Raw genomic sequence first — 27,886 nt, forward strand, 5'->3', positions numbered from 1 at the left:
CTAGAAAAGTTCAGTTCAGTGTCTTTCTTAGAAACAATCTCAAAATGACAAAAATACAAGGTATAAAAATTATTTATTATTTATTATTTAGCCTACAAGAAAACTAAGAATGATTATTACAACATTTTCAACCTTTCGTGCAATTAAAGATTTCTCTTGCAGTTTTCAAACCAAAAACTGGTAGACCACATTCATTTAGCCTGTTGTGAAAAGAATATATGATCTGAATCATGTTCCAGAAGCAATTTAGTCAAACTGTAGTTAAATTTATTTTCTTCAGATTAACAATAAAGGCAAAGGAAATGGCCCACAACAGAAATTCACAAAGCATTGTGAATTTTGGTTGAGGGTACCCACAATTTTCCATTTAATCTGTTTGTGGTTCACATAGTCACACTGTAAACAGTTTTCTGATGCTGAAGCTGCTCCTACATTGTTCTTTATCTCACTTTACATGTTTGTGTTTTAAAGAAAAATACATTTTACTATAGGTCTAAAAATGAGAAAATTTAATTGATTTTATGAAACATAAAGACCGTTCACTTCTTTGAATTATGTTGCTTCTGATACAGTCCCAGTTTGAATAATGCATGTGTACTGGGATCAAGGGCATATAACTCAGTGTTCAGACTGAATTACATGCACTCACTCAGTAGCTAAGATCCCACAACCTCACTTACTCTTAGTATATTTTTTCCATATTTCAAATAACCACTTGGGGCTTAACACATGCCCCTTAGTAGCCAAAAAAATAAATAAAAAATTAGGTCATGCTGTCAGTTTCGCTTTCAGTTTCAAACAAACCCTTACACAAACTATGCCCTCAACAACAAACACAAAAGCATAATGGCTTTATGCAGAGAAATTTATTTGAAAGAATATTTCAGGTGGATAGATTTTATTGCTCCATCTCATCTTCCTCTTCGGTAGGTAAATGTTGGCGCTGCATAGAGTTAAGAGCGGCAGCATATTTAGCCATGTTGCTGAGCCCGTTAACCACACAGCAGCTCAGTGCACTGCGGGACGTCTTCATGTCGTTGGCACTTAGCCATATGTTGGTCTTGATGTCATAAAACTCGACATTAGGGATGGTGGTGATGCCACCGAAGCCTCCCGCGACAAACAGGTTGTCGTTCATCACGGAGATGCCAAAATTACTGCGGGCGTTTGGCATGCTGGGCACACTGCACCAGGCGTTGGTGGAGGGATTGTAGGCCTCTGTAGTGTTCAAACGTGACACTCCATCAAAGCCCCCAACCTAGAGTAGAATATTTGATAGGGATATGTTTACGATGTTGCAAAACCCAAGTGGACAACTGGTTTTGTCAAAATAAACAGTTAAATTGATTTTTTTTTTTTTTTTTTCTGTGATAAGTCTGAAAAAGTTGGGTCAGAGTCAACAAATGTCTTTTTAGGCTGTTCAAAAGAGAATAGCACATCTGGTGATGTTTTTTAAATCATTTTAGTAAAAAATAAAGAAAGCTGAAAGTGTTAATCAATTTAAAACTTGTCTAAATGTGTATTTATTTCAAGTGTAAAGATAGTTGAGACTTTGTAGTGTTACCTTCTGTTGTTATTTTTTAGATATTAATAAGGAAAAGTCTTACAACTTGACAGTTTATGAATACAGAGTTGAAGTGAAAAATTGATCCTCCCACTAAAGATAGAGATCTGCTTGTTGTTTACATAAATTAGATCGACATTATCTTTCAGACTAAAGCAGAAATAATGTATCTGGAGTACATCATCAAAAGGAAGTATCGACTGATCCTATGCATATATAAGAGTCAACAACAAATATAACATATACATAAAAGTATGAAATATCAATGCTTTGGAGAAGCAAATGCTGTCATTGAGAATTTCTGTTTCAGATAAGTTCAACACCTGGTTTTCTAACTTGCACTCAATAGCTCAACACTTTGATACAACACTTCAATCTCTTGCTCACACACATCGACCAATCATATGGCAGCAAATCAAGGCATTCATGCATCTCACTTTGGTTTTAAAAAGAAAAGAGCAGCTGAAGTTCAAATTAAGGATAAGAAAGTGCATTTAATGGAGTTTGAAGGTTTCTTGTAAGTCAGGTTTCAGTATTTTAGCAACTGCTGATCTACTGGAATTTCCACACAAAACTCTTTCCACAATTAATAGAAAATGGCTAAAAAAAAAACAAGGAAAAAAATCCAGTGAGAAGCAGCTTGGTGTCTGAGATTCAGAGGACACTGGACCAACAGGTTTAAGAGGGAAGAAAGGCATAAACAACCAGCTCAGTTTTTGATATGAGCCGTTTGGGCAACTGCCCAGAGTGGCATGAGACAGGGATGGTTTACAAGCATCAGACAAAAATAAGTAATTTGAAGGAGGCTTCAAACTGTTTTAAGCACTTCCAGTCAGTGGGGAGTTGGCAACCCATGCCTGCTGCTGAAAATAGGGAAATATTTTTATGTAATTTCTGTGAGACTTCACTTCATTTTAGCTAGTTCAAGAATTTAGATGATTGGTTTGGGGCCGGTAGAAGGAAGGGTTTGCCCAAGTCATTATTTGTGCAACGCCAACCAAGGTACATGGAATACCATATCTGAATGCACACCTTGTTAAACCTTGAAGCAGATGGGTGACAGAAAACTAGGCACCACTCCTGTCAGCTAAAAACAAGAAAGTGCAAACGTGCTTACCAAAGTTTGATATTTCTGCTGAGCTCAGTGCTTTTGTTTCTGCTCCACTGTACTCACTGCAAAGATGTAGTTAGCATAGGCAGCAACGCCGACCCCACTACGCCTGCTGCTCATGTTGGGAATCAGGGTCCACTGGTCTTCGTCTGGGTTGTAACATTCGGCTGTGGATAGACACTGTATCCCGTTGAAGCCGCCGCAAATGTACACCTAGAGAAAGTGGAAAATGAATGGTGTTTGGTTAAAATTATCAACCTGCCCTCTGAAATTTCTTGTGTTTTTCTAGACTGACATCTAGCAGTACAGAAATTTTCCATTTCCCTTTATTAAAAATGAGAAATTACTCAATAATTAATCAAGTTTATTTGTATCACACATGTCAGCAGCAAGGCAGCTTAATATCATGAAAACATAAAAACACCAGCAACCAATTGTGAGACCAGTAACAAACATTACATTTTGTCAACTGCCATCATTGAAATGATCAATACACATCAAATATGTTGGTCAATGTTGCAGTGATTATGGTTCAAAGGCAACTCTAAACAGGTGGGTGTTTGGTCTAGATTTAAAGTGAAACTCAGTGTTTCAGCTGATTTGAGGTTTTCTGGAAGTTTGTTCCAGATTTGTGGTACACAGAAACTGAATACTGCTGAATGCCATGTTTGGTTCTGGCTCTGGGGAACCAGAGCAGACCAGAACCAGAAGACCTTAGAGGTCTGTAAGGTTGATATAACAACAACTGGTCATTAATGTTTTTTGGTGCAAAGCCGTTTAGTGATTTATAAACCAACAAAAGTATTTTGCAGTCTATCCTCTGACCTACAGAGAAGCCAGTGGAACTGGAATGATGTGCTCTATCTTCCTGGTTTCAGTAAATTTGCTCAACAGAAACACACCATGTTCGAAAAAAACAAAAAGTTTCTCACTAAGATTACTTTGCAATGGGATGTGGGGGGTTTTCAGACCCTATCCAAATAGATGTATTTTGCAAAACTGTAAAGGTAACACTTTTATTCGCATCACACAAGTCGTGATCAACAACCGGATGTTACTACTGGCAAAAACGACAAAGAAGATGACAAGAAATAGTAGGAGGATAATATAATATTCTTCAGGTGATAGAAGGCCAACTTTGTAACTGTCTTTATGTGGCTCTAAAGGTTCAGATCGGAGTTCATCACCACACCCAGATTTTCTGCCTTCTAGCTGGTTTCCATCTGTAATAACTGAAGCTTCATCCTGACTCTTGAACGTTCCTCTTTAGGTCTAAAGATGTTGACTTCAGTTTTGTTTCTGCTCAGCTGGAGAAAGTTATGGCATATCTACACATTGATTTCTTATAGGCCTATGTTCAGTGCCTGGATGGGTTTAGAGTTACCTGTTGACATGGTAATATAGAGCTGTGTATCATCTGCATAGTTATGATAGCTAATCTTATTTCCTGTTATAACCAGAGCTAGATATTGAATAGAAGTGGTTCCAGGGTTGAACTTTGAGTTACCCTGCTTGTGACTTCCATCCTATGCAATGAGAAACTACCTATAAATGCAAAGAAATTCCTATTCTTTATATGAGATTCGAACAAGATGAGTGCTGGACCAAAGAGTATATAATATGACATATTCCACTATTGCTCATGTTGGCAATAATGTGATACAAACAGTCTGAATTACCCAAAGTTTACCAAATAAATCTTTGCTGTTTTCTCTGTGCTAGTCATAAAAACCCAGAAACATAAATTAGTGCCACCTACTCTGCTATAAAGGGTTGCACAACTGGCATCACTCCTCTGCTCATGCATGGAAGAAATAATAGTCCACTGGTTGCATTTTGGGTCATAGCGTTCAGCAGTGTTTAGCCGTTCCTGTCCATTGTAACCTCCTAAAGCATATATGTAGTCATTCATCACTGTCACACTGACAAAGCACCGACTGACATGCATCGGTGACACTTCTTCCCAGTTGTGCGAGGTCAGGTCAAGTCTATGCACAGCGCTGAACTGCTCAATACTGTCAAAACCACCAACACAGTAAATTGATCCATTGTAGAAGACAGCGCCATGATAAGCCCGGATGGTTTCTGTGGTATAGGCCACATCTATCCAGCGATCACTGCGAGCATCGTAGGCTTCAATTAAACTGGTAGGGCTGCCATCAGTCCAGCCTCCTATGGCCAACAGGAGAGCGGGCGGCACCCGTGGGATTGCTAAAGATGGGTAGGCAAAAGATCTGTGGCTGGTCCTTGACATGTGGTCCAGGATGGGGTTCAATGTCTGGAAGAGCATAGCTCGACATTCTGGATTTGTTTTCACCAATTCACTTTCATTCACATGTTCTATGAGGTACTTTGGAGACATCCAAGCCAGTCTGATCTGCAGAGAGACACAAATACATGAGTTGGCTAACATTGCGTAAAGCATGGCCTTTCCAGTGCTTGCAACAGACTTAGCTAGTACAAAAGAAAATGGGAACCTTTTCTAGTTCACTTTCACGAAATGGCTTCAATCTATTTTTCTTTTCAGCCAAAATGTGTAGCTAATTCAGAATCGAGGACATCGTCTCACCATGACATTAATAGTCCTTAACCGAACCCAAAATCAATCAATCTCTCTCTGTCTGTCTCTCTATGTGTCTATGTGTGCATGTGTATATATACGTGTGTGTAGATGCTTTATAAAATAAATAAATACAGTATATATAGTATATAAGTATATAAATACAGTATGTATATATATATATATATATATATATATATATATATATATATATATATATATATATTTTTTTTTTTTTTTTATTATATTATTTTAGTTTTATTTTATTAAATTAAATTAATTAATTTACCAAGTTAATTTAGGTAACTGCCTATCTATCTATCTATCTATCTATCTATCTATCTATCTATCTATCTATCTATCTATCTATCTATCTATCTATCTATCTATAGATATAGATCTATATCTATAGATATATATATAGATCTATAGATATAGATCTATATATATATATATATATATAGATCTATAGATATAGATCTATATATATAGATATATATATATAGATCTAGATATAGATAGATCTACATCTATCTATATCTAGATAGATAGATGTAGATATAGATAGATCTACATCTATCTATATCTAGATCTATATATAGATAGATGTAGATCTATATAGATATATCTAGATCTAGATCTAGATATATACATATATGCCCACCACACTCACCTTAGAAAAAAGTAATGAGCTGTAAGTTTTCCGTTCCTTGGGCGCATGGGCGAGCCATTTGAGGATGGCTTTGTATACCGTCTTCTCCTGCTTTACAATGAGCAAGTCACTTTCAATGATTTGAACTAGCTGTTGTGCAGAGAGCTGAAGGAAATCTGCGCAGGTGTCAACAACTTCTTTGAAATGACTCAGAGTGTATAGTTCGGACTTCTCTCTCAGTTCTGGGTGGTAGAACGTATCTGTAAGCAACCAGATGCTGAGACAGTTCTGTGGGTTCAGCTGCTTTTCTAAATAATCACTACAGGCTTGTAAAAGGCCAGTCATATTGTAACGGTCTGCTACTACGAAGAGGTCCAGTGCATTTTGTCCTGTCAGAAGAACATTGCCTGTGTAGGCAAACTCGATAATAAGACACATTAAGCTGGTTGACATTCCAGGGATGTCAAAGGTCACACAGTCTGGTGTTGACCAGTGGCTAAACAGAGCTCTGTGAAGAAACACAACAAAACAACTAGTCATTGGACTGAAAATAAACACTCACATATTTCCAGATCATGTAGTGTATGCTGAATCCAAAAATCAGGATAATCACAGTTTATTATTAAATGTTCCTCTTATCTCTATTAGGCTTGTTATTCTTACTACTCTCTGTTTCTTAACAAGCCGCCCTATTTAACTTTTTAATGTCAATTCTGCCGTATCACCTGCTAAGAGCTTACCTGAAATATGGGCTACATTTGCACAAGACGACCTTGTGTACATAGAATTCACCGCCATCCACTCTGATCACTGTGTCACAAAGCTGCTGCCTCATGCAGAGCTTGTTATGCAGTGACATGTTTTAACCAATATTTGCTCCCTAGGATTAAAGACCTTTCTACTCTCCTCACTCGTGGACTGATTTCCTGCAGAAACAAAAGGCTGTGAGAATTTCAGAACTCTCACAGGGTCTGTCATTTCAATTTCTGTGACGTCACATGAACTAGTCATGAGAATTCCAAAGGTAACCATTCCAAGGATAAATCCAGCTGTCTGTATTAGATTAGTTATGTTAAAAATCGGCCATATAAATGATTTCATTTTAGATAATATCATATTAATTAGCTGGGAAAGTAGATATCCTACCAATCTACTACTTAAAGCTGCAGTATGTAACATTTATTTCAAAAAAAAACTTTATTATTGAAATTGTTATGTCTTGACAGTATGTCATGAGACAGATAATCTGTGAAAAAATCAATTTCCTCCGCTTTCTGCCAACTAGAAACAACCAATCAGAAGCAATGGGCGTGTCTTAACTGCAGCTCCTCCCCCATCTGACTCCTCCCCTTTTTGGCCCCCTTTCCCCGCCAGCAGATTTCTTGTTGTGAATGCTAATGCTAATGCTAGCTAGCATGGCCACCGATGACGGCAAGGAGGGATTGGGGGAGATTAATCTATTCAGATTATCTGTGATGATTTGGTGACAGTTTTAACAAATATGTACAATAAATAAATAAACATATTCTTTATGAAAGTTACATAGTGCAGCTTTAGCTCCTCTCCACCCATTCAAACTGAGGATAATGAGATCTGTTCTGCCCTCCATGACTCTTTGAGGGCACCACAGTCCATTGACTGCTTTAAGAAGAGTCTTCTTAGCAAAATGTAAACATCTAATTTTCCTAGATGTTTACTTTAACCTTTACTCTTCATATTTTTTTATCCATTTAGTGGTTTTGTTTTAAGCTCTTTGTAGCCCTTTGAGATTTCATGATGGAAAGGCATTCTAAATAAAATGTACCGGTATTATTATTACTACTACTATTATTGTTATTACTTTATCCACACTTACCTATTGCAGTGGCAATACATGTATGAAAACCACGTGAAACCAATTTTATGTTTGCTGAACAAACACTGCAAACAATACAAACTCATATTTCGGTTACGATATAACACAAAGTGGGAATCTTCAAAATCAAAATATGTATTTGTAAATAAAACTAACACAGTAACAGGCATAGATCAGTGAACCTAATTAAATATAAAAACTAAAAGCTGATGGTTATCATACTGTGTAAAAACTTGTGCCTAGTCACAAGCCTTCACAGCCTGTTTTTCGTCTGAATGCAGTCATTAAATTAAAATACACCACAGGATTTGTTCAAATGGTTCCACTTTATTGGCATCCACTGAATCACTTTCCTTAGAGAAAAACCACGTCTCCTTTCAGGACTAGCATTAGAGAGAAACACAACAGCCGGATGGTAGGAAAATATTGAAATACTATCAAGTTTAGAAAATTGGGGGGTAAAATGTTACCAGGATCCTTTCTGGTGTACAGTAGTTTAAAGTTGTTGTTTTTTTTAAAGCCAAAGACATGTTTATGACTTTGGTCTGGAAACAAATGAAGCTGCTCACCATAACTTTCTCCTTTTTTTAAAAATATATATATATATATTTGTGCTTCTGAAACAGCCAGGAGACTCTGCTCAGAGTTCAGTAAACATTTCTCACTTTCACAGCTTTTCCAAACCCCTTTTTTGTAAAAAATGGTTTCCTCTCCGTTAGCGGGAGCCGTCATGTTCCACAGAAAGCATCGACTAATTTATTGTCTATGATGAAAAGTCAAAGACGTCTGTGTGTGTGTTTTTTTTTCTGGCTGTGGATGACCCCTCAGAGATAGCCACATATAGTAGCCGTCACAGAGAACAATTAAAGATAATCACACCAAACGGAATAAATAAAATCAGAGCAAAATTTCATTCTGGCCTTAATTTCAATACCAAATCCAGTTGCTCCTCATCGCCACCTATCCCAGCATCCCTCTCTTCATCCCTACACCAAGACATGAATTCTCTCTTATTCCTCTAAAAAAATATCTAATAAAACATAAAAAAGGGACTCTCATCCAAAGGGAAATATTTTGGTATTTGTTTTAGGCCTTCGAGGCTCAGAAATTCAGTACGGCTGAGGATTAAAACAAAACAAAAAAGCTGAAATGGTCCTAAAGGTTATTTCCCAGTCAGACGAATTTTAAGCTCCTCTGCTCAGTTTCGATAAGTGAAATTTATTTTTTCCCCCCGTATTTCCAAACTCTAAACATGCAACATAAGGCCTTTGTTTCCTTTCAGAAGATACTGTATTTTTAGGTTTTAGCATTTCCCAGGTATCGTTTACACACAAGCACACACAAAACAGATTCTTTGAAAGAAAACTTTGTAATATTTTCTCAGTCCAGCTTGTTTTAGCAAAACTCAAATCTAACACATCAATGAACTTAATCAGATTGATCGGATTTCTAAACCTAAAAACACACAAAAAAAGAATACTTTTGGGTTGGACACTGTTTTTGTTTTTGTGAAAAACCAGAAGACTAGAATTTATCTTTTAATTTGTTCATTTCTATCTGGATGGTTTTACTCAACACATCTGGTTTAAGCGGACTTAAAAGTGTTACTAAACTTAAGATATGATGTAACAGGTGAGAAAACAAAAATCCACCCCTGCTGAGCCCAACATGATCTTTTCACGCACCAAACTGCTTATCTGGCCGAGCGTTGATAAAAAAAAAAGCCTCCAACCAAAAGGCAAGAAAAACAAAAAACAAAATAAAACTAACGAATGTTATCCTCTTCAGCCTGCAGCCATAACCTAGACCAATTGGGGAAACGCATCACATGTGATGAGGCTTTAACTGAAACAACCTTTCACCGTTTAAAAGAAAATAAAAACAATCAGGAACACAAACTTCCGGGCTGGTGGCAGAGACTCCTTTCGGGCAGAGTCTCTGTTCTCCTCTGCTTCTCTTCTCATTGTCTTCTAGTCCAGTTGAGTTTAGCGGGTGGACTAAGCTGCTCGTCTGGGAGAACATGTGCCGCCAGTGTTGGAGGCAAAGCCAGGAGCGTCCTTGTTACTCAAACACGGGGCTGAGGTCGGCTGAGGAGGGACGTTGCAGGAGTCTGTTCAGCCTGGCAGCTCTCAGTCGGTGGAGAAGAGGTCTCCGGCGGAGGGGAGCGGAGCCAAGCCGCCGGTGACGTTGGGCAGCAGTGACAGATCCGGGAGGCTCTGGATGTGGGACTTGAGCTCCTTTCTCACCTGAGTCACTCGCGCCAGTTTCTGTTTGTACTCCTGCAGCAGAAGAAGAGTGGGGACCAGCGTTTACTAGCGGCGCCTCAAAAGGTTTTCTTTCATGAGAAATAAAAATATTTCCGGGAATGTAAACCGTCCAAAACGTTTGCGGCAAATCAAGAATCTAAACACTGCAAATTTTTAAAATAGAATAGAAGACAACAGATTTTTTTTTTTAAATAGATGTTGTGCTTTACCTCCAGCTTTTTCTCCCTTTCCACTAGCGCCTCCTTCTGGCTGCTGATATATTCAGTCAGCATACGGGCGAGCTGCCTGCGGTCTTCCAGCTCTGCTGCCAGCCGTCCGTTGTACTCCGCCAGCAGCAAACACGCCTCGTCCACCGTTTTTGACAGCTTGTCCGCCGCCTCCTTGTCTGAATAGGAGGTAAAGCTGTTGTTGACTTTGCAGAATATCTTTCACCGAGTTCATTTCAGTTTAAGCAATGCTAAACTATTTTTTACCCATCTCTTATTCTCTAAAGGTTTATTTGATTTTTTGCCCTTTATTCCTCAGCATGAATTGGTCAAACGCCATACAATATTTACTCCAATCTAACAACATCAATAATTAACCAATTTAAATTATTTTATTCAATTACATTTACTTATTTATTTTTATTTTTTGCAATTAATTCAAAACACCACATGCATCAACTAATTGTTTAAGCACTTGCTGTCCAAATTTTCATATTCATTTGTCTTGCATTTGCCACCTTTAGCTTAAATCTCACTAACTAAACCTTAGAAGAAGAAAAAAAACTCGCCACTTTTGCCACTAAATTTCAGTCACAACACTCAGCTTCATTGTAAAATTACAATGGAGCTAAGAAAATTGAAAAACATAAAATTTCGAGAATAAAGGTGTTATATCTTATTTGACTTTATTCTTGTAATTTTATTAAATTTTTTTCAAAGTACAACCCTAATACTCTGTTCTATAATGTAAATAAACCCGATTTAAATATATATAAATAAATAAAAAATAGTTTGTCAAATTATACCAGTAATCTTCTCTAGGAGGGAAACATCCTGAACTTCCTGTGGAAGTGAGGCGATCTTCTGGCGCACCGCTGCGTCGCCTGATGCGGCGTTCTCCAAGTCCTGCAGAGCTTTCACCAGCTCCTCTGTCTGAAAATGTTAATGATGGAAAACACAAGGAACAAATCAGGGGAAAAAAAAAAGAAAGATCAGAAGCGTTATCTGATGCTGTTACTGTGTGATGCCAGCGTTCGTACCAGCTGATTCGCCGAGGAATCCGAGTTGCGGGGAGATGTGTGGTTTCTGTAGTCATCGTCGTCATCCTCTTCATCCTCCTGGATCTTCTGATAACTTCGTTTTACAGCCTTTTTCTCTTCTGCAAATAAATGACACAGAGCAGAAATGTGCATTAGATTATATGCATATATAAACGTAGTGAGGATGGCTCTATATAAACATAACTATGAAGCAATTATGTCATTATTAAATGATCAAACCTGAGGGTCTGGGGCTGCTGGAGTCCTCTATGGCCAGTTTGAGCTGCTGAATGAAATCACCTCTGTAGAGATTCCTCTCCTTCCAGATGTTCAGCAGCCTCTCCATTTGCTTTTTACAGCCGTCATCCACTTCACTGCAGAGAGGCAAGAAAACAGCCAAATGGAATAACAACAAGCTTTAAAAACAACAAGTGTTTTTCAACTTATGTCTACAAAAAACATTAAGAAGCTATATTTGAAATGTTTTTCGAGTTTATTCCACTTATAGAGTTTGAACAAAGGGAACAAGCTACATTTAAGCGTGAGACATCAAGGCATAAACCTGGACCCATGCAGGTTTATGTCAGTGCTAAGTTTAATTTGTGATAAAAAAAAAAAACCTTATTGATTTTCGTTAATTTATTTTGTTTATTTATTTAGTAGGGACAATGCATATTAACAGACATTGCTATAAATGTGCCAGAATTAGCCAAAAGGTTGTTTTTCATCTGCTGTTCCTGAACAACGCTCAATTTGTCCTGCTAAAAACAAACTAATTCTGTCAATAAATACAAGAGGAAAAACCATCAATACAAACAATAACAAAGAAACTACAGCACAATTATCATAAAAAGTACAAGAAGTAATTAAAACTAACTCAATCTTTCATTTGGATGGCAAAACACCTTTCAAATCTGGTTTCACAATATTGTATACAGAATATTCTACTTCAGTATAGGTGAGTAATTTTTTAGAAAGATGCTAAAATTAAAATCATTTGCAGTCAGTCCAGTTCAACAGCAAAGAGTGGAGTGATTATTTCCAAATGATCCAACCTAAAATGTTTATCATCCACAGTTGATATAAAGCCTCTGACTTATCACTGCTCACTCTAAGAAACTGAAGCAGAGTATGTTTCTAGAAAACATACAGATGACTTGTTGAAACGTACCTTGCTACATGGGAGCAGGCGTCCACAAGGACAGACTCAAAGTCTTTGGTGAACTCGGGTCCTTTCTTCTTGCTATTCTGGATGACGTCATTTGCCAGATACAGGAATGTCAACTTCCTGTTGCTTTTAGCTAGAAAACACACAGGGAAATATATTTAAAACAACCCGTTTTCTAATCAACGAGGAAAAGTCTCTTGATACCAATTAATAACATGTCAGCTCATTGTTTGATTACTGAAGGAGAGTGATTTGTGTGGTCATAATGCTTGATTTTCTTCATAAAAATAACTTTTAGTTTTTATCTGTCCAGCAATTAAATCCCGGCCTGGACCGTTCTGGAGTTTTCATGCTCTCTGTCCATGTGAGACCAGTTTCATAAAAACACTACATGTACAAATAACCACCTGTTGCAACACTCAGGTAAAGCAGGAACTGGCATTGCAGGGTTCATGGTTCATTCCCAACGGAGCAACAATCACATAAAATGACAACAAAGATAAAAACATCTGCATTAGGATTAAAACTACATTAAATATTGCCTGGATACCAAAATTTTACTTAAAAAAAATTAAAGAGAAAGCCACAAAAATAGCAACATGTCACAAGACAGGCATAAACTTCAATTAGTTGGATATTGACAAGGTTTTTACACTTTGCTTTTAAGAAATATGCTCTTTTGTTTTATTGTTACGATGCATAGCAATGTGAAATCCCACAGTTGTTGAATATTGCAAAGTTACAATTACTTGTCACAAATAAATTATTAAACAGAAGCTATTACACACATTTTTTTGTATTTCCATTTTGGCCTCTACCACTTCAAAAAACAGTCCAAGCGCTTAAAAAAAACACTCCCCTGGTTTTTGGCAATAACTTATTGTATTTTAGAGTCTGGAAAATGAGTCACTAAAAAACCTTTGAAATCACCAGGCACTGGCCCTCACCTAGCGAAGCCCAGCCTGTTACCTAGCAACCTGAGCGAAGCCCAGCCTGCTACCTAGCAATCTCAGAAGCCAGGCCCATCACCTAGAGCTCAAAATAGGCAGAACTGAGCAGAAAAAAAATCTCATTATCTATGAAGAATTTTGAGCAAAAAAGTGTAATGAACATATTTTGTATATCTGTTCAAGGCAGCATAATAGATCACCTTTATCTTTCTTCAGCATCCTCAATCTCTTCTATTACTTTGTACGTAACTCGTTCTACTTCAGCTTTCTATGCACAAGCATCTAAATCATCTGAATCTAATTTAGGGCCATCAGTGTTTGTCCAATTTGTCTAATTTTACTGTATGTTATAGGCATACCAAGAGGAAATATAATAATGCAAGCTATTTTGTAGCTCAGTCAGGAACCTTCAGAACTAAACATAATATATAAACCTGATTCTGGGTGCCACATGGCTCAGTGGTAGAGCAGGTGCATTAAATACAGAGGCTGTTGAATAAAGGCTACTAAAGTCACAAAAACTTTTAAAAATAAAAATGGGGGGGGGGGGGGCTTGATCTCCTAATGTGGCACAGTTGACAACTTTTTGAAAAGAAAATCACAAGGATTATATGTAACATCACATATTTAGTTGGATGATGCCTGAATTACTTTTCTTTTTTCAATTCAAACTTAAAGACCGTGCATATATTCGCACATGTAATGCCTTGCAATTCAGCTTTTATACACTTCCTCACCTTGCAACCACAAACTCTTTTTTTTCTGAGAGATGGAGTTGAATTAAAATTATACATAGAGTTCATCCATCCATCCATCCATTTTCTGTATGTCCTTGTCCCTAGTGGGGTCGGGAGAGGTGCTGGTGCCTTTCTCCAGCTAACGTTCTGGGCGAGAGGCGGGATTCACCCTGGACAGGTCGCCAGTTTGTCACGACAAACAACCATGCACACACTCACTCACACCTAGGGAGAATTTAGAGAGACCAATTAACCTGTTTTTGGACTGTGGGAGGAAGCCGGAGTACCCGGAGAGAACCCACGCATGCACAGGGAGAACATGCAAACTCCATGCAGAAAGAGCCTGGGGTCGATTCCCGGGACCTTCTTGCTGCAAGGCAACAGTGCTACCAACTGCTCCACTGTGCAGCCCACTTAGAGTTCAATATAATAAAAATAAAAAACTTAAAAGTGTGGGAGGTATGAGTAATGACCCCTTTGTTAACGTTGTTACCCTTAATAAATACTAATGTGACCAACTGCCTCCTGACATCGCCTAATTAATAGAAACCACATGTGTAATTTGTTCTCTACATAACATGGTTATTCTATGTGAAACTGACACACCAGACAGTTTAAAACACAATAACATGAGTTTTTAGCATCCCAATGAGAACTGTACAATTTGTCATCTAAAAAATTAAAGGTATTTAGCATTTTGCAGATGTATTACCTAAAACCCCAACATAACTGTTTTATCTGACATGACCCAATATTTAAAAAAAAAAAAAAATCAAGGAATATTCAGGCATACAACTAGCGAGCTGATTTCTCTGATTTACATTAGGTCAAGTTTAAGAAAATCTAATTTACAAAACCTTTGATTAACAAGTCACAACCTTGTAAATCACGACATCCATCAACCTCAAAATTTACTAAAAGTGTACCTAAAGCTACAGAAATATAAGCAGCAGTGTGTGTGCCCGTCTCACCCTTCTTCAGCTCCCGGTGCCACACTTTGACGATGAGGCCCGAGTGTTTGCGGTGGTGGATGATCCACAGAGACAGAGTCTGGACGCTCTGCTGGGAGCTGCTCAGCTCCGTCAGCTTCTTCTCCAGGGCCGACTCGGAGAAGGACGACATGCCGACCGCTTCTTCTGTTCCCGCTCCCAGTATAAACTGACCCCGACCTGCTCCAAAGCAACTGAGCTCCGAGCTATTTTGAAGGCGCTCGCACAGTCATCAAAACTGAAGTTGCGCAGCTTAACTCGCAGATCATCGGCATCAGAGCTTTGTGCTCTGAACAGAGAGCTGTGTTTCTAACGTTGTTGCCGCTCTCAAATGACTAAATTAAAGAGAAATGCGGCGAGGAAAACCAGCAGGAGGAAGCTGCTGTGCCTTTGCAGACAGTTGTGTTTGTTTACAGGAGGCGCTAACGTTAGCTAACAGCTAAGCAGCTATCTGCAGAGAAGTGAAGCGCCGAGCTAACCCGGTGTAAAACAAGCCCGCGTTTCTAAAACGTTCCTCTACAATATTTCTAGCACATCGCCGTAAAACGAACAATAGCAAAAGACCGGGTAAAAACTCACACTCTGCCTTTGGTCGCATAAACTCATGTAAAAAAAAAAATGGCTCGAAAAAATGGCAACTTGCACTTTCACCCCGTCATGTGCGTCGCAGGCAATAGACGTCACTGGTCGGAACCTAGCAGCAACCTGATGGGTCCGTCACACTCGTCAGGATTCTGATCCTGAAACTGTTATTCGCCTCTTCTGGCTTTCCATTCATACCGAAACGTTTTGGGAGATGTTTGTCGGTTTATAATCGATAATATATATAAAGATTTTTGTTTTACGTTGGGATAACATTGTCCTTGGTTTTCACAATTATTCAAGAAAAGAAGGAAATAATTATTTTTTAATTAATTTGATTGTATTTTTCAGCAAAGTTTTTTTTTTTAATTCACAAATGTAAATTCAATAGAAAAAAATCCTTACTTTTTGACTTAAAATTGACCTACTGAACTACTTTCAATTACTATCTCATTGAAGAAACTGCAAGGCATTTAAAACACTCAGTTTATAGCTTTAATTTATGATGTTGTAATAACTCCTGGCTGCTGTTATTACAAATTTTATATGCTGTTCTTTGTATACTTGTTGTACCTTGTTCTTTAACTAAGAAAGAGAATGTAACACTGACCCAATCTTAAAAAAAGAATCAAAAATCCACCCAATCTTGTCATGTTTGAAGAAAATATTGTTTAAAGGCTACAATTAGAAGTGCAGCTTTCTAGATGTAAACTATTCACATATATTTTGGCTTTGTACAATTCTCGAGAGATATAATATGATTTTGGTTCAAATAACACATTAACATACCCAATTTTCTGGGTTTTGCGGGGAAGCATGGTATTAGGAGGAGAGTCCCTTTGGCAGCTTGTTAAAAAGTAAATATAAGAAGATGGTTTGTAAACAAAAACTGGAGTATTACGAATAAAATATCTGATATGGAGCTGGGATTTCAGAATAAGAATAAATTGGTTAGATTGTTTCTCACACTTTTGTTTTGTTTTGTTTTGTTTTGTTTTAGAATGCTTTAAATAATTCAAAAACAAATAATAAAAAAAGTTGTTCAAAAATCAAGTTTGTTTTACCAAAAGTATCACATATCATTATGTTCGGACAGATGAGCTCATTTTCATAGACATTTGCCTCCACGACATCGTGGCTGAAAAAAAGCACACTATCCCAGTCAAAACAGTGGGTTAGGGATTTGGAGACAGGTAATCTTCGGGCAGATTGTATTCCAATGCAAAAAGCGTGTTAAGTAATTTGAGGCTACAATATCATCCAAAATGCAAACAGATCTACACCTCTAGTCAACATTTCTCTTGTGATGTGCCTTAACGGGATGGCAGAAATGGAGCAGAAACAAAAGGGAAGGTTCTATTCACAAAATTCACAGTGATTACAAAAACATTTCGGGCATTTGGATGTCTTAAACTGATTGTTTCATGTTCATCACTGTACAATATTTTCACAGTTCTACTAAAAGTACATATAAAACATGAAGGTAATGCTCAGATACTCTATGCTTTTACAGTTGGTCAGTTACATAAAATGTTCATTTACTTCATTGCGCTGTCTCTCAGTTTTATGTAAAAGCAGCGGATAATAAGAATGGGACTACAAATGGGCCATTTGATTTCCAGTTGCGCTCTCCTTTCTCTAGCACTGCTGTCCTGGGTTTGAATTACGACCTTGGTTCTTCATGGAGTTTGTACATTTTCCCTACGGATGTGTGGGAAATCACTGGGTACTCCAGCTTCCTTCCGCCGTCCAAAAACATAAAAGTTGATTGGTTGTTGTCAATGTACTATGAGGGCATGATTATTTGTCCCATGTGTTTTTATTTGCATAAAGACATAGATTTAAAGCTGTATTTTTCCTTACAATGTGTCAAAGAAGTCATAGTTCCCCTTCACCAGAAAACCAGAATCAGCAAACAAAAAAAGCAATGCATGACTCCACCAGAAATATGTTTCTTTACAATTCTTCACAACCAAAGCAGAATTTCTGACCAAAATAATGAGTGAGAGTAGAATAAAAGAAAGTGTTTTTCCTCTGTCAAAACCTTTTGCTGTTTTTTTTTAGACTTTTTGCATGTCTCCAGCTCATTTTCATGAGGGGAAACGCTACAGTCTCACAAACAAATTCAATATGCAAACAAGCTTCTTTGAATCTGCATTCCCTTGAAAGATGCAAAGTATTCCTTCCTGTCACTGGAGACTTCTCGCTTCAGAGGAGGCCTCTTATAAATGAGTGCTGCTTCTTTTCATATAGGCTACATGAGTTTTGTCATCAGAGGCGTTTGAGCTGAGTTTTGAACAATGTTTCTTACTGTCGTCCTTTCCCTGGGCTGGCTGATGCTGCAGTTGGCTGCTGGGGAGCTAGATTACGCCTCTCAGGCTGAGGGGATGCGGCTCCAGGGCGACTTTTCCTTCGCAGGACTCTTTCCCCTCCATTACACTGATGTGTCTGCTAACGGTCTGCCTGCTTTGGTTCCATGTGATCAGTAAGCATTCAGTCAATACTTGTCTTCATTTACCACCAACAATTTTTTAGTTTTTTTTTTAAATTGCTCTTGTTTTTCTCTTTTTTTCCACACTTTTCAGAGGAAGACCTAATAAACACGGGTTTCACTTGATGCAAGCCATGAGATTCGCTGTGGAAGAAATCAACAACAGCTCCGGCCTGCTGCATCTGCTACCAGGAGTAAAGCTCGGCTACCAGATGTACGACATCTGCTCTAACCCGGCCAGTTTCCTGGCAACGCTGGACCTGCTGGAGCAGCAGTACCAGAACTTCAGCAACACTCAGAGAGCAGTTGGTGTGATTGGACCAGACAGCAGCAGCAAGAGTTTCACGCCAGCAGCTCTGCTGGGGGCTTATGTGATTCCACAGGTGGGAGTCTTAATATTTGTGGTTGTGCTCATGAAATTTACATGATTTATCTCTTTTAAAGACCTTCATTGTCCTAACTTTTTTTTTAGAAGTACTTTTAGGATTTCTTAGTTTTTGCTTTTTTGTTACTCTTAGACGATTCAAATAATTAGACAATTTTTAACACCAGACAAATATAACGCAAGTAAAATACAAAAGTAGTTTTGAAATAATGATTTCATTTATAATAGGAAAACAAGCTATCCAAACAACCTGACTGTATGGGGGGAAACAGTCTCCTAAACATAATTGGTCGTGCTCACTTTGCATCAATATAGAGGACGTTTGTCCTGTTGTTCGTTTGTTTTAATTCACCATTAGAACATTTTCTAACATTAACAACCTATTAGGTAATTCTGCAGCTCCTCAATCAGACTTTGACTAGGTAGCATAAGCTCAAATGTCCCTGAGCTCGAGGTCAGGAACTAATGGCTGGACATTCTCCGTTGAGATTTGCTGGTAGAGATTAGAATATATTGTTCCAGGTCCTGCAGCAGGAAGTAGAGCCAGACTGTTACACTGTCTCCAATATGTTTGATTGTTGGTCCTAGTTTTAACGTCTTAAATGCAGAGCTTGCTTCTCAATTTGTTGATAACAGCTCAGTGTAAGTTCACTAAAGTCTCTAAACTTAGAAATGACTATTGGACCTTTTCCAGACTTGATTTTTCATCTACTCTAGAATTTCTTTAGATTGAGGCATGATGTGCTGCTTTTGAAATATTTTAATCTACTTTATGGTACTTTAAGGCTTGACTGTTAATGTCTGACAGTAATCAGGCCTGAGTGCAGATAATGAAAGGAAGCCAAAAACAAGTTAATCACTGTTGTTTTATGTTTTAGCAACAACAGTCATTGGGCTGTATTGCTTTTTTTCTTGATAAATGAAATTATTATTCTGTTTTCCCTCACATAGAATAAAATTTGTTTGATGATCTAAAATATTGGAGATCATCAAAATTAATTATGACAAAATAGCAAAAATAAAATGTAAAAAAAAAAAAGTCTGTAAAGCCATTTAATATAATTTCCCACATCCTGATTGCTCACTGTAGATCTCTTATGAAGCATCAAATGAAATGCTGAGCAACAAGGAGATTTATCCATCGTTCTTCCGCACGATTCCAAGCGACAAGAACCAGGTGGCAGCCATGATCCAGCTGTTGGTCCGGTTCAACTGGATGTGGATAGCTCTTTTAGGCAGCGACAATGACTACGGACTGCAGGGCATGCAGAGCCTGTCGGAGCAAGCCCCTCACCACGGCATCTGTATCCCATACCAAGGAATCATCCCCACGGCCTCCAAAGACACGGTTCAGACCATGAGGAACATGGTGGACAACATACTGAAAACCAAGGTGAACACCATCGTGGTGTTTTCAAGCAAGACAAAGTTCCATGACTTCCTCCCATATGTGCTGGAGAGAAACATTACAGAAAAGGTGTGGATCGGGACGGAGGACTGGTCGCCGTCCACTCTCATATCTGGGATTCCTGGGATCCAAACCATCGGCACTGTGCTCGGAATCTCGGTCAAGGATGCCGCCATTCCTGGATTTGACGAGTTCCAGAAGAACACGGTCGAGATTTCAATGCAACGCGTCAACGGAGAGGCCAATGTGACCCTCGGCGGTGCCAATGACTGTCTGCAGAGCACAGACCTGTACTCTCTCGCCAGGAACGACTTCTCCATGGATAAATATGACCTCACCTCCTCCTTCAATGTTTATAAGGCAGTTTATGCTCTAGCTCAGGCTCTGCATCAAGCTCTTGGCTGTGATTCTGCAGACTGCAGCAGGAGAAGTGTGACTCCACCAGAGGTAATCTGAAGCAAACATCTCTTTAGCTGAAACATTTAACCAGCTGCTGAGCTCTGTGTCTTTGTCCTCTCCTCTCCAGCTTCTGGCGCAGCTCAGGAAGGTTCGATTTTCTCTCTGCAACTCTTCCGTGTATTTTGACATGCATGGGGACCCACCCACTGGGTACGATATAGTGTCCTGGGTTTGGAGGGGGACGGACTGGTCTCTCAGAGTGGTAGGCTCCTTTGCACCGGACCCCATCGCCCTCACAGTGGATGCCAGTCTGATAGAGTGGCACGGCAAAGAAGACTCAGAATCGGTACGGCCAACGATGTTTCACGTCTTTCAGTTGAAATCGAATGAGCTCTCAAGCTATAGGCCCAGAAATTTCAGCCCGCATTAAATAAGTCAGTTATGTTTGTTGATCGGTGCCGGGTCACTCTGTAAAAAAAGACAATGAATTAAATAAATAAATAAATACCAAAATAATATTATTTATTTACTTATTTATCTTGGCAAAACTTTGTGAGTTTCAAGTTTCACGGCAGTCAGACCATAAAAATTTAAGAAACATCTCAACTTTAGCATCAAATAAATTATTAAATTAAATCATTCAAGTTCTCAGATTCAATGCAATAAACTAAGACTGTTATTTCTTCTGTTGTTTTCATCATCACATTTTCTTTTCTTGTTTTCTCATTTTCTCTTTAACCATCAAATCAATAATGAATAACAATAACCATAGTTTACTATATATTTTAGTATTTTCACTCCCCTTCTTTATTGTTTGCTCTTTCTTAATAATGGCTTTGTTACAGAGACAAATAAACAAAAAAAATATGTTTGCAGTTCCCACCTCCATGTGCGATTTAAACCTTTAGATTTTAATTTAGTATTCTGCAAGCAATCGTGCAGCTGTTCTTTTCTTTTACTCCTGATGTTGTGTCTTGTTTCATTTATATTTCTTCAACAAAATAATTTCTTTTCTTTTCCTTCAAACCGTGCTGGAGGTACCCGAGTCCTTCTGCTCTCCGCCTTGCCCAAAAGGTCACAAGAAGCTGCTGACAGGTCAGCATGCCTGCTGCTTCGACTGCCAGGCCTGTCCCTCTGCCACATTCCTCAATAAAAGTGGTAATGCACACTAAAATGCGAGGTTTTAGTTTTCTGCATAATATCCCATTAATATCTGTGATCTCATTAAACAAGACGGGTCCAGCATCAGCTAATCTGCATGGTTGATTTGATTTTTATAGAATAGATAAATAAATTTAGATGCAGTGCAGAGAGAACCAAATCTAAATAAATTAAAATCTGTGAAATAGAAACATTAGCACCATGATTATTTTTCAGTCTATTTTTTTTATATATAAAATTGCTATAGTTTGAGTGGATTGGCTTTATTTTTAAACACTTGGAAAAGGAAGATTTACTGTTTAAATAAACTGTTCAGTTTTATTATTTATTGTACAAACCGAATACATTTACCTTTTCACTGTACAGTTGTTGTGTGTGCTTGAATGACCAGCAGGTGGCGCCAAATTCACACGTTATATTCTGACACTAATGCACAATTAGACCAAAATTAGATCCTCCTTGAATTGTTTATGAAAATGTGTACAAAAGAAGACAATGGTGCTGATGCTGATGCAAGTATGCTTCTGTACAAGTTCAACATTCCAGTTTTTTTCTGACTTTCTCTCTCTCTCTCTCTCTCTCTCTCTCTCTCTCTCTCTCTCTCTCTCTCTCTCTCTCTCTTTCAGACCTGACAGATTGTCAGGCCTGTCTGCCGGAGCAGTGGGCCCCCCCATCCAGTGAGGAGTGTCTGAACAGGACGGTGGTACAGCTGGACTGGGACCACCCTCTCTCCATAGCTCTCCTCTTCTTCTTGGCCACCTGCCTCCTCCTGACCTCCAGCACGGCCGTAATCCTCCTGCTCAACCTGAACACACCGGTGGCCAAGTCCGCCGGGGGCCGCACCTGCCTGCTGATGCTGGCGGCCCTGACGGTCGCCGCCCTGAGCACCTTGTGCCACTTTGGCCGGCCGTCCCCGGCGGCCTGCGTCCTGAAGCAGCCTCTGTTCACCATCAGCTTCTCTGTGTGTCTGGCCTGCATCGCGGTGCGCTCCCTGCAGGTCGTCTGCATATTTAAGTTTGCGTCCAAGCTGCCGCTGGCCTACGACAGGTGGACAAAAAAGCAGGGTCCAGAGGTCACCATCTTTCTGGTGTCTGCCACTATCCTCCTCATCTCGGTGCTCCGGGTGTCCGTCGACACTCCACAGCCTTCCCAGGACCTGCGGTTCTACCAGGACAAAATTGTCCGGGAGTGCAGTAAAACCCTCTCTGTCGGCTCCGGCATTGAGCTGGCGTACGTCTCGGTCCTCAGCGTCCTCTGCTTCTCTTTCAGCTACATGGGGAAGGACCTGCCGGCCAACTACAACGAAGCCAAGTGTGTCACCTTCAGCCTGATGGTGTACATGATCTCCTGGATGAGCTTCTTCACCCTCTACCTCATCAACAGAGAAACCTTCACCATGGCGGCGCAGGTGTTCGCCACACTCTTCAGCGTCCTGGCCTTCCTGGCTGGATACTTCCTCCCCAAAATGTATATAATCATTCTGAGGCCCCAAATGAACACCACAGCACACTTCCAGAACTGCATTCAGATGTACACCATGAACAAAAACTGAAATGGGCTCCAAGTCTCGAACCCTTCCACGTGTTATCAAATGGCCACAAACTGTAGTGTGTTATATTGAGATTTTCATGTGGTAGATCAGCACAAAGTAAGGCGTAATTGTAAAGTGACAGCAAAATTGCACACAGATATTGATCATTTTTGACAAAACATCAGGGAGAAAGGTCAACAGAAAGAACATACCACAACTGTGGTAACACCAAGAAACAGTTTGTCAATAGAGTTCATCTGTTGTTTATAGCACAGATTTTATTTTACCATTATTTTTTTTTTAGTTCTTGTGTTTGAGTAACATCTTTTAAACTCCAGATTTTGACAGTACTGGTGTAAAGTAATAGAATAGAGCTTCGACTTATTAACATTTTACGATGTTTGGTATGATAAAAAATAAAATTTTATTAATGTGCTGAGAAAGAGTTATTTTATGTTGACTCTGCAAGAAAGACAATCAGCAGAAATTAATCTTGTAAACAATGAAGGGAAAATGTTGGGATGAAATTAATAAGATTGAATTTGGTCACACAATTTTGTTACTGTGCAGAGTAAAATATGAAGATGTCAGTGTTGTCATGTGACTGACGTTCCTGTGAATCTGCCTGCTCTGGGATGAAGTGAGCGTATCTTATCCACCAATGTCAACAAATAATTTTAACAAATTTACTCCTTTTGAGTTCAAGTCAGACATTTTTCTTTCTTCATTTTCTAGCTAGTGCATTCTCAGAAACATACAGTAAGTTTCTGAGTAATATATCTTTTTGTGTTTTGATTCAGAGGAAAACATTACATTTAACATCACAGCAACACATTTTGATGTTTCCCTTTGGGATTGTATGTAATAAACACACACAAAGAAGTGCATACATGGAAGGAGAACAAAAGGGATACGTGATTTTCTTTACTTTTTTTGTTGAAATAAAATCCGAAAAGTGTGGCATGCATTTGTGTATTTAAATTCTGTTAATATCTCATCTGTCACTGCAGTAAAAGCTTCAAGTCTGGTCAGCTTTTAACATTTTTGCAAAAAAGAAAAATAAATAATGAAAAATAATGAAAGAGAAAAACATTAGCAAATCAACAGAGACTGGAAGTTTTGCCCTTGAACATCAACTTTCAAGTCTTGTAACAAATTTTACTTGGATTTGCATCTGGGCTTTAACTAGGACACATCTTGACACGTGAATGCACTTCATCTAAACCACGATTAGGGTTACGTCAAGTTTTTTTGGAGCCTCTGACAGGATTACTTTGTGTTGAGTCCCATTCATCTTACATGAAACTCTGACCAGCGAACTTGAAGAAAAGCATAATGCTGCCACCACCATGTTTCACTATGGGTCTGGTGTGTTGTGGGTAATACAACATTTGCTTTCCTGCAAAACTTTCTGTTTGCTTTTCTGTTTTATGAACTTCATAAAACAACTGAAATTCAATTAAGATAAAGTCACCTACTTTAGATAATTATATATACTGTATATAAAACACTGTTTGAGGTTGTAACGCACAAGGGTTAAGCATAGAAATAGTTTTTATTTGATAAAAACAAGGATAAATGTGATAACGTTGAAAGGGTGTGAATACAAGCAACAGGAAGTTAAAAGAAACCAACACATTTTCATGAAATCTTTATTCTTTGGCTGCTCTGACAACTAAAATGACATTTTCTGTCGCAGCAATTTCAAACTGCAGCCGCGCATCACGTACCACGAAAGATAAATGCTAAATCTGTGTATCTGTGTATGCGTGTGCGCTCGTGCGTGTGCACTGCTGGCTGCTGTGTGCGAGGAGGGAGAGATGAAAGGCCCCTTTGTAGCAGGGAGGTCAGCACTGTTGACCAGTAGATGTGTGAGTAGAGCCCCAGCTCAGCTTTCCCACAGTCTGTCCTTCCACTCGCAGCCAAAGACCCTCCGTCAACAATCGAAGTGTGCCACGGCTGAACAAGCAGGAGTTTTATTGTCGCAGCGCATAAAGGCCAAAGCTAAAGGCGCTCTGGAGTTCACAAGTCTTATTCGCGTTTGGTTCTGATTTTAAAACAGAGGAAGTTAAAAGAAAAAAAAAAAGCAGTATGATTTTATTTTTAACTTTTGCTGTTCAATGCTAAAAAAACATAATCCTATAAACATATGCAAAGGGGACATTTGTAATAAAAAATAAAGACTCTAAAGATGTTTTTCTTTTCCAGCTACAACTTTTGGCACCGGCGCTGTCAGGCAACCATGAATGAAATGTGTTTTGCTTACAAATTTCATTTAACTAACATTGCAGCAGATTATTCCACAGCAACAATCAACGAGTGAGTGATTGTAATCTTTCTCCTAATAGCTTCCCACTGGATGACACTGATGGATCAAGCTCTGCCATTATTATTCCCTGGATGCCTGTCAGGAGATGCGCCCTGGATTCCCCTGAGTGGCTGCTGAGGGTGAGATAAGCAGCAGCTCCTGATGAGAGGCAGGCAGCACATCGGTGCAACGCTGACTCATTTATTGGGGACGGTTTTATCTCTACTGGTCACCTTGAGATCGCCTCACCTCTCTTTAGTGATGGGAGTCCTGGTGATTCACGCCAAAGCTGTTGCTGCAACACGTGGCTTTGTCATGCTGATATTACTCCATGAACAAGAAGCAGCTCTTCCAGAGACATGAAAGAGGACGTCAGTGCACTCCTCTGTCCACAGCGACGGGATGTCAGAATAAAGACGACATCAGAGTGTTAGAGATTATATCTTTAGATTCGGACACTGCAAATGTGTGTTTGTCATTGACCAGAAGAGTTATTTTATTTGTCTCAGTCTCATTATAGAGGCTCTAATATCTAAAACATTTCCTTGAAATATGTTGAAATCTCAGACTGAAAGTGAAGGAATATTGGTTTTGTGTTGATTTCGTCCTGTGTTTTTAACAAAGCAAAATTAGACTCAGTGATAAAACCATTTTTTTGTTTGTTTTTTGGTAAGCAAATTCTTATCTAAATGACTTTATGTTTCAAAGAATTCACAATGCCATGCTAGCTAGCTAGCAAGATTCAGATGACAGTAGGAAGAGAAATAGGCCCACAGCATCACAGGTCCTCCATCATGCTTAACAGTGGGAAAAACGCCATTGTGCTGCAGTTCTGCAACCTTAAGCTCTGGAGATTTTTCTTTTACCACCCATAGCAACCTGCTCACTGTGTGTGGCTGCAAGGTAAGTCTGGTTTCTGTGGCAACTTAATCTTTAATCCTATATCCTCATAAAAAATAATAATAATCCTTTTCCTTTGGGTGATTTTCTGGTTTCCTCTAATGAGTTTTAGTTTTATAGAGCTAAAATAACAGCACTCATGTTTTCAAAGATTAAAGCTAGGAAATATAAACTCAGTTACAATTGAAAGTTTGTGCAATTAAACATAACCTGGTTTTCAAGAAGAATTTGGTTCCTCTCATGCAATATATACTGGATTGTCATCACTGTAGTATAAAAGCTGCCTGTTGCTAATCTAGTCACCTGAGGTGGAAGTCATTTTAAATAGCTTATCCTTTGTAGGGACACCAAATAGTTAGCATTGAAGCCTAAAATCTATTTTTCAACATCACAACATCAAGAGTGATTGCATCTTTTTTTTATTAATTGTCACACCAGCTTGAGAAATTAAAAAACAAAAAGGTCAAAACCTTGAAAGAAAAGTATTAACATCAACATCCAACCAGACAATATCAGTACATACATGCACTTGTGGGCTAATAACTAAAATTTGGCATAGAAAGTTCAAAACAGAAGAGAAATATTCTCAAAAAAAGGCTGTCAGTAACACACAGTGAGGCAGAAACATATACTGTTACATAAAGCAGACCCAAGATAAACTCCACCGGAGTAAAAAACAATCACATCACAAAAACACAACTATGTCACTCAAAATGAATCCTCAGTTTTTAACACGAAGAAAGACAAATCAGGCAACAAGAGGGAAAGCACATTGCGTTTACTTGTCCATCAATGTGATGAGACAATAAATGAACCCACGCTGAAAGAGCAGGATGGAAATAAATTTCCTACATAGTGAGGGAGAGATCGGCTCCCCTCAGGTCTCAAGGAAGTCTCTCTACCACGGCCTCCACACCGGGCCTCTGCTGCTGCTGCTGCTGCTGCTGCTGCTGCTGCTGCTGTCCGGCTGCGAGTCGGGTCTGAGCGGGGAGCAGCTGCTGGCTCTCTGTGTCTGATGGAGCGTCTGCTCTGGCTGCCGGAGGACCTGCTGAGGTCCGGCCGAGGCCTCCGTGGTTGAGCCGACGGACAGGAAGTGAACCGAGTCCCTCAGGCAGCGGGAGTAACTCTGACAGAGACCCGACTGCAGCTGCTGCCTCAGGAAGCTCACCGTCATCTCCAGGATGTCGGCCTTCTCCAGCTTGGAGTTGGGCTCCTGCTTGTGGAACTCCTTCTCCAGGATGACCTTGAGCTGCTCGATGCAGGTGTTGATGCGGTCCCTGCGCATTTTCTCCACTATGGGTTTCCTTAGCTGTGAAGGAACAGGCAGACGGGTAAGAAACCTGCTTCAGACGGGGGTTTCTGCTTTCAGAATCACAAACAAAAACAGTTTTCTACTCACTTTTATGTTGTCTCTCTCAGACATCCTGAGGTGGTGGATAGAGGAGTAGCTGTTGGGGCAGGGGGACATGTCTGCAAGTGAGCTGAGGTGCTTCTCGCAGGGCAACACGCTTGGCTCTGATTTCTCTGGAGGAGCTTGCTCCCGGTTTTATACTGCCTCATTAGCATAACAAAGCCAAGCGGTTCAGGCCGGGCTGGGGTTCCCACACTCTGACCAGTGGGAC

The 27,886-nt window shown here is 39.2% G+C and overlaps 4 protein-coding genes across 4 annotated transcripts; 1 reads left to right on the top strand and 3 right to left on the bottom strand.

Moving 5' to 3' along the window:
* Positions 1 to 898: 898 nt before the first annotated feature.
* On the bottom strand, positions 899 to 6,746 carry LOC102230536 (kelch-like protein 10). The gene is made up of 5 exons (XM_005800150.2): positions 6,628 to 6,746; positions 5,909 to 6,395; positions 4,435 to 5,052; positions 2,739 to 2,888; positions 899 to 1,258 (listed from the first exon to the last, which is right to left on the bottom strand). The coding sequence occupies exons 1-5, from the start codon at positions 6,744 to 6,746 to the stop codon at positions 899 to 901; spliced, it is 1,734 nt and encodes a 577-aa protein (XP_005800207.2).
* A 1,303-nt stretch (positions 6,747 to 8,049) lies between these two features.
* On the bottom strand, positions 8,050 to 15,750 carry rprd1b (regulation of nuclear pre-mRNA domain containing 1B). Its single transcript, XM_023341092.1, has 7 exons — positions 15,082 to 15,750; positions 12,427 to 12,556; positions 11,496 to 11,629; positions 11,256 to 11,374; positions 11,022 to 11,148; positions 10,219 to 10,394; positions 8,050 to 10,021 (listed from the first exon to the last, which is right to left on the bottom strand). Exons 1-7 carry the CDS (start codon positions 15,230 to 15,232, stop codon positions 9,872 to 9,874), a joined length of 987 nt encoding a protein of 328 aa, XP_023196860.1. The 5' UTR covers positions 15,233 to 15,750; the 3' UTR covers positions 8,050 to 9,871.
* Positions 15,751 to 17,981: 2,231 nt separating this feature from the next.
* Positions 17,982 to 23,077, top strand: tas1r2 (taste 1 receptor member 2). The gene is made up of 6 exons (XM_005800149.1): positions 17,982 to 18,166; positions 18,267 to 18,555; positions 19,648 to 20,412; positions 20,492 to 20,710; positions 21,402 to 21,522; positions 22,152 to 23,077. Exons 1-6 carry the CDS (start codon positions 17,982 to 17,984, stop codon positions 23,075 to 23,077), a joined length of 2,505 nt encoding a protein of 834 aa, XP_005800206.1.
* Positions 23,078 to 26,708: 3,631 nt separating this feature from the next.
* On the bottom strand, positions 26,709 to 27,802 carry LOC102230007 (transcription factor HES-5-like). Its single transcript, XM_023338914.1, has 2 exons — positions 27,664 to 27,802; positions 26,709 to 27,573 (listed from the first exon to the last, which is right to left on the bottom strand). Exons 1-2 carry the CDS (start codon positions 27,730 to 27,732, stop codon positions 27,163 to 27,165), a joined length of 480 nt encoding a protein of 159 aa, XP_023194682.1. The 5' UTR covers positions 27,733 to 27,802; the 3' UTR covers positions 26,709 to 27,162.
* Between the last annotated feature and the right edge of the window lie 84 nt (positions 27,803 to 27,886).

The sequence above is a fragment of the Xiphophorus maculatus genome, chromosome 1 (genome assembly GCF_002775205.1).
Source record: "Xiphophorus maculatus strain JP 163 A chromosome 1, X_maculatus-5.0-male, whole genome shotgun sequence".
Taxonomy (NCBI): Eukaryota; Metazoa; Chordata; class Actinopteri; order Cyprinodontiformes; family Poeciliidae; genus Xiphophorus; species Xiphophorus maculatus.